Source organism: Artemia sp. Qi Xiang Cuo, chromosome 14, assembly GCF_049724085.1.
Source record: "Artemia sp. Qi Xiang Cuo chromosome 14, ASM4972408v1, whole genome shotgun sequence".
Classification (NCBI taxonomy): domain Eukaryota; kingdom Metazoa; phylum Arthropoda; class Branchiopoda; order Anostraca; family Artemiidae; genus Artemia; species Artemia sp. Qi Xiang Cuo.
The window spans coordinates 40,431,309-40,444,260 of record NC_142807.1 but is presented as its reverse complement, the minus strand read 5'-3'; the positions used below and the strand labels follow the sequence as shown (position 1 = coordinate 40,444,260).

The following is a 12,952-nucleotide window of genomic DNA, read 5'->3' as shown; positions in this document are numbered from 1 at the left end:
CCCAACCCCCGGAATGTACAAATATATAGCCCAAATTATATATTTCCCATTTATTTTGTCACTTCCCTTTATCTTGTTTCTCGCTAAACTGAAAGAAACTAACCAAGAAACCGGCCCTACAGTGCGTCAATGGATGAAGAACCTAACATAGGCGCTATAACAGACAAGTACCGTAGTGCATTCTGGTAAGTGCTTTAGTACTGATGTACACAGATTCAGCTTATCATGTTTAGTGCCTTGACTATAGTCAGCTTCATGCCTAAGGTTTCTACTGGTCATGATTTCTTATGTTTCCCGTCTTTCTGGTCTAAAAAGTGTGTGTCAAGAAGCTCTAACTGTTGTAACCAGTAGTTTAGTTATGTCGTCGATCTCATCCAATTAATATTATGATATTATTGATCTTTATCATTTCTTGGTGAGTGCTTTTGTACATTACAATATGTATCTTGGTGTTTTCAATGGGAAATTGCCTAGAAGAAGGAAAAGAAAAAGATGTGTATTTTAAGTTTTCTGGTTAGATTGTGTTACCTGTATAAATATTGATATATTAACAACCCATATTAGTGATTACACTGATGAAGCCATTATGGTTTAGTTGAATAGTTGGAAAAAAATTGATTGTAGTTAGTCCACTTCGTTATGTTCGAATACTAATATTGTTTCCTCGTGTTTCTTTCAGCTCAAACACATTTGGACAAAGTTAAACTATTTGGAAAACAAATACGGGTGATGCCGTCTAAGCATCAAGGAGTTCAAATGCCCAAAGAGGGACAACCTGATGCTGGATTGACCAAAGATTATTCTGCCTCTCCTCTTCATCGTTTTAAGAAACCAGGCAGCAAAAACTATCAGAATATCTATGCCCCATCGGCAACACTTCACCTCTCAAATATTCCGTAAGTCCATCTCCTTTTTTATTTCCTATTGAGGATATGTAATATGACTGGTGTACTCGAGTTAGGAATGAAGTAAAATAGAGTTTGTCTCAGCGTCATAAAGTTTATTTATCCGATTAATCTTAATTTTTCTGGATCTAATATGCGGTTAACAACAAAACGGAAAATACTTTGTATCGTGGTCTTTATAACTAGGAATAACGGCATTGACCACATTGGTCAAAAGAAAGTTATATTGTAGTACAGCCCCGAAAAAGGCTAATAGGAAAAGAAAAGCGATAGAAGGGCCGGAAGAAATAAAAAGAAGGCAAAAAAGGCAACCGAGGATGCAGAGGAACAGAAGCATGCGATGGCTGAAGGTTCGAGCTGCCGACTGTAGGGAGCGGAAGGTGATGATGTCAGGCAGCACTTGTGATAGCCAGAGGCCCGAGCGGATTCGCCAGGGTCGAAGTTCCGATTGAACGGAGGAAGGTGACAAAAAGCCAGCGACCTAGGGTTGCACCTGGAGGATGGAAGACCTGAACGAGTGGAGGGATGTGGCAAAAACTGTCTTATCGGGCTTGTTAATGTAATAAAATCCACATAGTTACGACGGTTTTTATACTGAGCTCCAAGCAGTTACACAAGGTGAAACGCGCTTATGGACATGTCAAGTGGAGAAAATGGATCACCATCATAGCAATGGCTATGTTTAACATCGAGCGATTTTGTATACATTATTAATTAATACAACTGGGCCGATAGTCAATGTGTTTAATATTTATTTTCGTATAGAACGGCATCATGCTATGTCTGTGTTTCTTTTTCTGTTATGTAACCCTTTCAGATCGACATGTCAGACGTGCCACTCGACTGTCCAAATTTAGTAATTATTAATTTTGAACTTATTTTTGAGCAACTGAAACGGTATTTTGTCTTTTCAATTTTCCTTTGAAATTTACCAGCAGCATAAATTCAGAGCAAAGTATTGCACTTTGTGTCCAATCAGCATAGTCTTGGTACATACACAAAATGGGGCTGTTTAGTATATCTCCCCTCTCACCCCCCCCCCCCAATGAAATGCTAAAATGACTGTGGTTTTGTCATTATCCCTGTAGTTTTCATGTAACCTATTTTCATCCGAATTAAATTGTATCTATATAGGCCCACACGAGCATTACTTTTTTTGTATAAAAATCAGTCCATCATGATTGTGTTTTACCTTCAGAGATAGAAAATGTATTGTTGAAAAATATTGATTTTCCTTTTTTGTTCATATTTTTCCAAATCTAAAATGTTTATCTTACACGCTATAAAAAAAGGGGGGAATAGGGGCGTATCGTGTATAGATATTAGGCCGCAATAAATAATAGGCAAGGTATCGCATGGCAGCGATACTGTAAAACAAAATAGTGAATGTTGGGGGGATAGATGACTTTTCGATATTTTGAATCTGTGGTCTTCCGAACTAAAATAGAAAAGAAAAGGAAATTTTATCGAAGTTTTGTTCAGAAGATTAGTCCCCAAAGATGCAGTAATACTTTCTATAAAACGAAAAAGTCTATTTTTAACTGATATTCATTAAATAATTTTTAGGCTTAATGGCTGGCATCTCTGTTGCTAGAATGTATGGGTTGAATCAGAGTAAGTTGCCCAAAGTGAAGTAGCTCTTAAACTAGCAAAGATCAGTAGGGACTTAAGTGAATTCAATTCAATATTGACCTCCCTTCTAACCGTAGACATAAGTCATACCTCATACGGCAGGTCCAAGATTTGGGGGTGGGGTCAGAGCGTTATTACAACGGAAGGTCAAAATGTAAAGTATACATTTTCCATACAATTAATAGTCGCAAGCGACTATTGTTTCATTTTACCATGTTAAAGAACACTTTTGGATCAGTATAAAGGAAGCCTCCTTTCCCCTGTTTGTCAGTGTATTACCCTGCCACGGCTAACTATGGTTGAATAGGGTACATTGCATGTAGTTACTGATACGTTAAAAAAAAGTACTAAGGATCAAGTGAAGTAACTGTTCTAAATCGAATATATCATCAATATACTTCACCTTTTTTAGTTAAACACAATTCAAATTGCTAATCAGTTTTGATATGTTGAGTGGTGAAGCAACTATTGCTAATTAATGCATATCCTTTTAATTAAAAAAAAAAAAAAATGAAAACTTTACACTTTAATAAAAAGACTTCTTTAGACTAAATAGGTTAAGGTGAACAGTTCTATAAACAAAGAGCCCTTGAACTACTGTATCTTCTCTTTTTGGCTTTCTTGTTGAATAAATGCTGTGTCTGAACAGATTCATGTATGTCATCACAATTCCTTCATAAACATTGTCGAAGTTATTTATCGCTTGTGGTGAAATTCAGATGAGTGAAGTTTGTTCACGAAAATTTAGAGGGTGGTGGTGTTTCTTTTTCAAATCTAGAGGGCAAAATTTTCCCTTTTTTTCTCAATAAAATACCTAAAAAGGTATTTTTATTAAAAGATCCCCCAGCATGGGCGTAGGGAAGGGGGGTGGGGGCAGGGGGGCCGCTGCCCCCCCCCCTAGAACTTCAAATTAACGATAGATATTAGCGAGAACTTTTCGTATGTTGAAATTTTTGTTGAATGTTACCTGGTAGATGGTTAAAAAAGCTGGAAATAAACAGAAATTTCCAAATATCGTTTCCTATATCAACATTTACGTTTCGATCTTCAATATTGATTTTCGGTCCGATATATAGATAGGAGACTGGTCCACGATTGGCTGATTTTGACTTGTTTAATTCTCCATGAATTGATTCAAGCGATAGGGAGTTGCTGATCATGTCAAAGCAAAAGTAACTCATTCAATACCATCCTTGAAAAAGACAATTAGAAATACTCCGCCATTTTTCCACCTGGATGCCTCTCTATCTAAGTGGTCAAGAGTACCAAACCTGGGCCATCCCGGCACTGGTTCAGTCGTCTCTGCCTTACGTTTGGCCACCGGACAAAAGAAAAAGAAAAGTGACCAGGGGAACATTAAAGCTTGTTTTTCTGCTATAAAATTAAGAAATAACATGGTCAGAATAAAAAAACTAAAAAATTAATGAAATTAGGTTTTAAAAAAAAATAAAGAGTATGAATTTAAAATTATATATTGACTTATCAACACCAAAAGCAAGCCGCTCTACTAATCTTGGTGTTTTACCTGTCAGTGTTGGCAGTTTATTTCAACTTCTGTCTTTAAGACACTATTCATCTCGTCAGTTAGCGCAAAGTCTCTTGCTCTTCAGCTCAATCAGAATGTAATAACCATCCTTGACTTTCTCAGTGTCAAATTAGAAGTTGCTGGTAGGGGGCTTGTCTTCAATGTCTATGCTGGGGTCTGAAGTGTTGTTGTATACAGGATCATCTACGTCAGAATCGTCATTCTAACTGTAACTCTTGTTGCCAGAGACACGCCTTTTTTTTAGTCTTTTCACTTGTCTGACTTTCTTCCGTTCCAGGACTAAGGCTTTTTGGCAGATACAGCTTTTATCCTAGCAGTAGTGCATTCTTTCATAGGGGTGTCAGTGAGCACTTCTGAGTTTTTCATATTTTTTTCCTGTTGATTTTTTGGGTTTGACTTGATCGATAAAATGCTGCAAGTAAAGCAAAGAATGAGAGGCAGTCATCCAGCCAGAAGTATTTTCTGAGCTGATCATGATGGTTCCTTGTAAAGCTCCCCTGAGTACAATTTCCAGGTACTGTTTTTGTGGGGAAATAAGTAGAGGAGGGACTGTGTTCCCAACACATTAACACCAGCACAAATCGTGGTCAACTGACCTCTTTCTGCTGACGTGACCTTCCCTACTTACTTCTGGCCTCGCTGTGCAATGATTTTACCAGGCTTGTGGATTTTCTCAGACCTGATTCGTCAAAACTTCCAATGTCTTGTGGTCTGAACATGTGTTTATATAGGCCTCAATCCAGGCTGTTAAAGAAAGCTCTTACACTTTGAGAGTTGAAAGCAGTTGTCTATCACAGGCTTGTATTTAGTTGCATTTTTACTGATAGAGTTTTTAGTCAATCCATAAAACCACGGTACCAATCTTTACCTGTAATTCCTCCACTGTTTCCACTACCTTTGCAGTTCCGTTATCCGGTACTTTTATGCTCTTAATAATGGCATAAGTGTATGCTATTTTACACGCTTCTAGGGGAATACAGTCGAAAGCATATAAGCTATCGTTTTCAAGTAAGTTTTTAGTCTTTTTGCTTGTTCCTCTGTAAAGATTGATCATGGGTTGTAACAGGGTGTAAGGAAATTATGTCCAGACTTTTTAGAGGGATATTCAGCCTCTAAACTTTTTTTTATGTAGTCTTGCAGCGTTCCTCTAGGGACACCCATGGTACTTCCAGAGAATCCAACTGACTTCTTGTAGAATAAGACAGAAAAAACTGCTATTTTATTGTCTTCTGGATCACAGCCACCTTTCTTTTATCTCCTGCTTTACTTTTATTCATTCTATTGTGAATTAAATTTAACAGAAAAAAAAAAGAACTTCAGTTTGACTATTGGTCTGAGAGGATTCAAAAACATCAGAAATAACACAGTTTTGGGTTTCAAGATTGCCTTCGACCTTTGAACATGCTATTTGCATAGATCTTACAGGCATAGCCTTCCGTTGAACACCTTGGTACGGCAAGCCAAATTTACCCTGGGTATTGTGGCCGAACATGGGAGTTCACTATCCCACAGGATGAAAAAATACTAGCAGCAAACTGGTGAAGATGGCACGTCTCGGAAGATGCCAAAAACAGGCAAATAATAGGAGGATACAATGCGAGTTTACAACGCGAGTTTTCTAGTATTGGTAATTAGGCGTAGGCTTTCAGACAAAATTGAACAAAATTCCAGAGTTAATCACCATAAAACCTGATCCAATCTGAAATTTTTGGTAAAAGTATTAATTAAGGTCATTTGTGTCAAATCGCTTTTGTGGTGTTTATATTTTCTGGAAATTAGAAGTTGGATAGAGGGCCTCTTATGTTATACTGTTGCAGGAAAAGTAGAACATGGAAAATGTTAAAGGCCGAGTTTTAGTAAAATATAGAATGAGTTTCTAAAGACCTATATTCAAAGGACCTCGGGAAGTATTAGTAAGATCCCTCCCCCCTCCATCACAGAAGCGGCTGCCCCCCCCCCCCAAACAAGATGCTGCCCACGCCCATGTCCCTCAGAGTGATATTTTCCAAATTTGGGCACGGGAGTGGGTGGGGGGATCTTGTGGTCCCTACCCCTCAGTTGATGCAACTAATAAGATGGAGTTGTTGAACCTGAAACAGCGTTTATTTAGCGTTCATGTTCGGGATGTGAGAAATAAAATTTCATTATTTTTATCCCTAGATAAAAATATCATATTTTGTAATTGTATCTTTCTTTCTTAAAATAGACCGACAGTCGGCGAAGAAGAAATTAAAGCAGCATTTGCTGAAGCTGGTTTCGACGTAAAAGCCTTCAAATTCTTTCCGTGAGTTTTATTTGTCTATTTTTCTTACTTTTAAACATCTGCTCTTTCTTAAGTAATCAGGGAAACATTGCTTTTGTAAACAAACTTACATCTGAAACAGGTTTATTGTCGTCATAATCTAATGCTCCATTCTGAATGCAAGATCTTCTCTTTCGAAGTTCTGCAGCATGAGTTGTCGATTCTTTCGAATGGTGTTCAGAACTATTCTTGAATGAATAAATCAATTTAAAAAAAATAAAACGTTTCGAGCTGTTATTCAGTTCTTTCTATCAATCTCATTCTCTCTTTCTGTCTCTATGTTTTGTCTACTTTTTTTCTCGTCATTTTCTATAACCTCTTTTCTTATTTTAATAACTTTAATCAATTTTAATGGAAATTTTAAGGAGATAGTGATTTCACCAAAAATAGTATGAAAAACTAAATTTGAAAAAGGCCTACTGCGCAAAAATTATTTTTACGCAAAAAAAAAAAAATGTGATAATAGCTCACATGTGTTTTCTTGTTGGATGAATCTTGCGATTTTTGAGCTATGGCTTTTTAGGATCAGAAAAGGTCTGATTATCAAGTACAAATTTTTTCTACAGTGGACCTTTGGTTTTATTTTAGATCAGACTGATAAATTTTAAATCAGCTTAAGGTTTATTGAAAGCCTTCTACCTACTCAGACTGCCGGTGGATGTGAAAAAAATTTCCTTCATTGTTTATATATTTAATGAAAATGGATTTAGCCATGGGAAAAATCCTGTTCTAAAGAAGCTAATGGCACATGCATGCTTTTTACTGTTTAAAGTATATGGAATACTTCGACCAAATGTAAAACAGTGAATAAAACTGGAAGTGATTAAGTAAATGGTTATGCTACTGATCTACATATTCCAATTTTCTTATCTGGTGTCTTATGACGACTTGTTAATTTTTATACCCGTAATAAATCCAACCTAATTTACTTGTATTCTGGATACTTCTCTTGCTACTCTTGATAAATAATTGGTTTCCCAGAGAAGGGGGGGGGGGTGCTTCCAAATTTACGGTTGTCCTTTGATACATTTACATATTTTTCAAACTAATACTTTTTCATTTTATTTGCTATTGAAAGGTTTACTTCCTATTTGAACTTTTTGAACTTCTTAATTTTAGAAACTTGTGCAGAAAATCCGGCTGAAGTTTTCTTTTGGAGTTAAAGAAAATTGCAGGTATTGCTTAGATAACACGGCATATACTATCAGCATAAGAAGCACACTCTGCTGCCTGTGCTTTGTAGATTCAAATTTATGCCATTACAAAATTTGTTAAGATGTGGTAGAAACAATGGCGTCTAAACTGTCTTTATGAGATACTACTCAAAGAACATCCGTAACTAAGAAGTTAATTCGTCTTTTCTCTTTCTTTTTATACTTTATTGACATCTGTCTTTTTTATTCCAGGAAAGATCATAAGATGGCTCTCATTCAGTTAGACTCAGTTGATGAGGCGATCGTAGCCTTGATTGTAAGTCGTCTTCTTTTCAGTATGATTTGTTTGGACTTGACTTGACTAATATTGTGAGGATCCAGTAAACCATGTAATATCTTGAAAGCCAAGACTTTAGATCTCTTTATGTACTTGAAATAACACTTGTAAAATTTCTTATGTTAAGGGTAGGGGTGTGTTCAATTTTTGAGTAATTTGGTAAAGATTTTTGTGGAAAAGCTACTTTGGGGTTTAGATTTTGATATTCAAATAGCCAAAATTAGTTTAACCAGTTTCACCGCAGGTTGGAATTCCGTTATCTTAAGATAAGGAACTATTGAGAACGTAAATTCAAATTTATTTGGATTTTTTTTTACACTAGTGCCGTGATTTTGTGATGAATAAGGTGATGTCTTAGACACTGCAAAATATTTGTTACGCAGAATATTTTTTATATAATATTTTTTTGAGTGTGTGTGTGGATGCATTCACTGCTGTCATATCTAAAACTCTTACAAACAAGACTTAACACCTTTCCTGAATACAGATGGCATGCTTGTTGACAAAACATTGTAGTCTGCTCTTAGATTGAAATACCATGGCGCCGTACACTTTAGGCTTTTTCTTTTCTTTTTTTGTGTGGGAAAGACCAAGATCGCCTGAAAGAGCAGATGAAGTATAGGGAATCATAGGATATTTCAGAATGGAGGGCGGGATCTCCCTTTTTTACGTGGATTTACGCAGGACTGCTATTAGTCAAGGGTAAAATATGTTTCGTGAACCCTCCAAAACTGATCGGAAAAACACTTAACCGTACTACAGAGTCAATGAAACTATAGACTCGACCGTTTAATAAGTCGACTGTTTGCTTGTGTTTTTCCATTGAGTTTTAAAAGTAATTTTATGTCTAAAGTTTGACTTTTCTTTTTGTAGCATAATTTAATTTTATTGAATCTTTAACCTCAAAAGTAAATTCTAATGTCAGTGATTATGGAGAAGGTCTAACTAAGTATTCGTTCTTTCAAATTATACTACTTTTCTAGATGTTATATTGCTTTATTCTAGGGTTATACCCATTTCCTGATTCTCCTAATGAATGTTCAGGATATTTGTGTTGTTCTAGTTGTCGTCAACTTACCCAATTTAAATGCAGGCTTCCCTTAGAACCTATTAGCCTAATCACTTACCTGAAACTCTGAAAAAAAAAATGAAATAAAAAAAAATGAAATCATAATGCTTAATCAAAGCCATCTGTTTTTCAAATTCAGGTATGCCTGTAAAAAGGTCTCAGTCTGTAACAGAGAAACTACAAGTTAAAAACAAAATTTTTCTTGTTATTGTTTTTTAAAACAAAACCGGTCGTATTAGTAAATACTAATGATTGTTTTAATATAAAGTGCATCCATAATGATTAACAATAATGTATGTTTCTTGGCAAGTTTACAACTGTCTTGTAAAAGCATCAGCCTTTAGTAGTCTTGTTAACTATTTCAGCTAAGCTTTTAGATTCATGCAAACCTAGGCTGTACCCAGTATTTTTTTCGGAGGGGATTTTACTGTGAAAAAAATTTCGGGGGGGGGGGGGGGAGTTAGCAGACACAAAAACTTAATAAACGCATACAAAATTTGTTTATATCCATTTTTGTTACGTTTTTCGAGTCAGACAAACATTTCGGGGGGGGGTCAACCCCCCTAACCCCCCGCCTGGGTACGGCCTTGATGCAAACCAAAAGGTTCCTGAAGAAAATATATTCCGAAGAAAATGCTATAGTAGGGCCTCTGTAAGCCATCCAAGAGTACCGTGATTCATTGTGGAGTTCCAAAACGTATTTACCTATATGAAATCCCATATTTTCATCCCAAATGTGCGAACATTATAATTTGTGCAGTTTCTTTACTTACATGTCTGATCTTACTATTAGTGTGTTGTAATTTTCTTTTTAGTCTGTAATTATGATTATTTTTCTTTTCTATATTTAATTCTTTTGTTTTTTCTTGTAGAAAATGCACAACTTCCAGTTGAGTGATGCCAGTCATCTTCGTGTTTCCTTTTCTAAATCAACGATTTAATTCTACTCCTGAAACAAATTTTGTGTAATTATCGCGTTTGGTGACGATAAAAAAAAGGAACAATGAAAGAGTCGAACAAAGCGGCGAAAATATTTGGCAGAAAAATTAATGAAATTTGAATCAGTGCGTCTCTTGAACTCCGTTTCGTCTGAGATGAAACTATATTTTTGCATTTTTTCATTGTTTTTGTGTACCTTTAGATGTTTTCAGAGGAAGGTATTTTTGATTACCTGTGTTTAGATTTAGTCATGTATAAATTTTTTTTAATGAAGTAATTTTTTGTTTCAGGTCTTAATTATTGATTTTATTTAAGCAATCTGATTTCTTAACTATAGTCAATGAGAATCGGCATTCTTATGCAAGGTCGCATAGAAGGGGAGGTAAACAGAACATATTTTCAAGATCGAACAAAATGAAAAAACCCTTGTTAAGTAGGTCTAGTGGCCTCTTGTTAGAATGATCGGCGGAAAGGTCTTGTTTTCTCGACTTGATCTTTTTAAGCTTAAGATGGTACTTGTGAATCCAATTGATCTTATCTTTTAGTAGAAACCAACCCGAGAAAATATTTATTATGTATAAACAAAATATATCCTGGGTTAATATGATAATGGCTTTGTGAAAGCCCTGATCACCCCCCCCCCCAAAAAAAAAAATGGTCTTATTGAGGCACATATTTTATGCTTAATATTACGTTCTTAGATCAAGAGGGGAGGCAAGGATTGTGTAGCCTCAATAAACATCACCGCTCTCATTCGCTCTAGCATTAGAGCTACAAGTATATCTGAAAAAAAAGTTAAGTTATCCTAGCATATTCAAACTCTTTTATCCCGCTTTTCCGAACCTTTGTTAGGACATGTATTATTGGATTATGAATATAAGAGTAATTTTAAAATGTATTTCTCCACATCTTGACGAAAACGAGAATGAAAATTAATGAGAAAAAACTATGTCATAAAAGTAGAATGTAGTCACAAAAATTGTTTTGGTTTATTTAAGAATTTTGCTTACTGTTAGAATGGCCGAACAATTATCAGAAAAAAAACTAAAGTGTAATTCTGACCATTTTTTCGAAAATGATGCGCTATTGTGCTTTTGTGAGCTCTAGTACGTCTGTTTTCGTAAACTTCCAGAGGTGTATTCAAGTCCTTAAATATAGAGGTGGAAGCTGATGCTTAGAATCTAATAAATACTTACTACAGGTTAGAGGCTTTGTGACACAATTTAACAAACTAAATAAAAAATAAAGCTATTTTATTTTATTTTTTATTTTTGAAATTACCAGGAAAGGAATGATTTTGTAAAAGATTTGCTACTTTGTCTTTTCGATATTGTAAAATTGTGAACATATGAAATATGCCTTATAGTCTTGGACTCAAGGATGTGTCTGGATTGGCCCTTGAAGGAGGCTTCTGAATTCCAAACCTTTGGAAATGTTCTATTTTACATGCTGTTTCTCTTTTGACTATAGTCGAGTCCATGTAAATCAACCTCTATATTTTGTATTTTCTCTCATTGTCTACCTTTGTCTAATTTATTAACATGGAGCTGACTTTGAGTCATATCCATTCAGTATGTTCAACAAAATATATATAATTTAAAATACGATTTTAGTTCCTTGTAAGATTAAAGTGTTTTACTTTGTTTTGGTAATACATCTATATTTAAAACAAAAGTATTAGATTATTATGATTTCAGCGCCAGTATTTTTAGTATATTCAGAATTAAAGCTGAGAAAAGTGTCAAAGCGGGAAGGAGATTTAGGTGTTGCTTAGCGGTGTTTAGGATGTAGCCCTAACCTCCTTAGGATTTAGATTATTTATAAAAATCATATTCTTTGATTAAAAGACAATTAACTTTGCCAACTCTACATTCCCCTCTTAATGGTGTTAGCCTCAACCTCCAAAATTGAGTTTATGCAGCAAAATTACATCTTTCTATATTACAAAAAAAAAGAAAACGATCTCTTCATTTCGAAATAACTTTTTATCAAAATATAATTTGGAATCTCGTCTTTTTCTACTGGAGAAAAACGTAATGATGGCTACCAATTGATATATCCCTAAAATGTTTGGTCTCTTAAATCTAAATAATAATAAGGGAAAAGTATTATGACCAAAACTGCTAAATATTGTGCACGTGGCGTCGCCGATGTGGTGTCACTGTACAAAAAAAATAATCATACTTATGGGCTTCATATTCCTGACTAAGGTTTAGGAGATGCAAGGTCGTGAGTGTTTGAAACTCGAAATAAGTTTTGAAGCTCGAGATTAGGTTGTCTTAAAAATTTGAATTAAAATCTTACTAAAGTTAATGGATCGATAATAATTGAAATAACTTTTTTGGTGATCTGTGCCAGAAATTGGAATTCTGGCTTTGGAACAACTATTAAATGTTCAGTGGGCTTAAATTTCTTTTGGTTTTTTATTTAAAGGATTATAGAACTAGTGGATTGACTTTAGTTTTTTGAATGGCGTATAAAAAAAGAAATAAATTTACATGAGACTTGAAATTTCAATTGTAACTTTTTTTATTTTATTATTTTAAACCAGAGGCAAGTTTTTTGAACATTGATAATTTATAGGTTCTTCGGTACGCAGGAAATACAATTTCGGTATTAAAATCTCTATTTTCCAATTCTTCAAGCGAGATTCTGTTTCGAGTGACTTTGTAATATTTGTAAGGTTTGTCGTAAGAGTGTGTTCACGGAAATAAAAGGTTTGATACTAGACCATATGGGACCATAATTGGGTCTTTTATGTAGCAACATATCAGTGTCAAATTTAGAACATTTTGTGCCTTTTGTTCTGTATTTGAATTATCATTATAATTGACCAACTTACTTCGATTCCCCCCCCCCCCCCCCAAAAAAAAAAAAAAAACAACAACAAAAAAACTAAGTTTTGCAAACTACCCGGCGAACGTTTATATATCAAATTAATGTACAAATTTACCGAAGAAATTTATATTTGTTTTGTTTTTGCACTGATACAGTGTCTTCTCCTTTTATCGGCTTTCGTCTATTCTGCTACTCAAAATTATTTAGACTTGTAAATTACAAGTCTAAAT

The 12,952-nt window shown here is 34.9% G+C and overlaps 1 protein-coding gene across 5 annotated transcripts in view; it reads left to right on the top strand.

Annotated features, from left to right (window-relative positions):
- heph (polypyrimidine tract-binding protein 1 heph) overlaps nt 1–12,746 on the top strand; it is a 261,216-nt gene extending 248,470 nt beyond the window's left edge. For all 5 annotated transcript variants that reach the window (XM_089100422.1, XM_089100420.1, XM_089100425.1 and 2 more), the window contains 4 exons: nt 680–896; nt 6,290–6,367; nt 7,792–7,855; nt 9,818–12,746. In XM_089100422.1, coding sequence (XP_088956548.1) covers nt 680–896; nt 6,290–6,367; nt 7,792–7,855; nt 9,818–9,886 — 428 coding nt within the window. In that variant the 3' untranslated portion in view covers nt 9,887–12,746. The remainder of the gene's footprint in view (nt 1–679; nt 897–6,289; nt 6,368–7,791; nt 7,856–9,817) is intronic.
- The last annotated feature ends 206 nt before the right edge of the window (nt 12,747–12,952 follow it).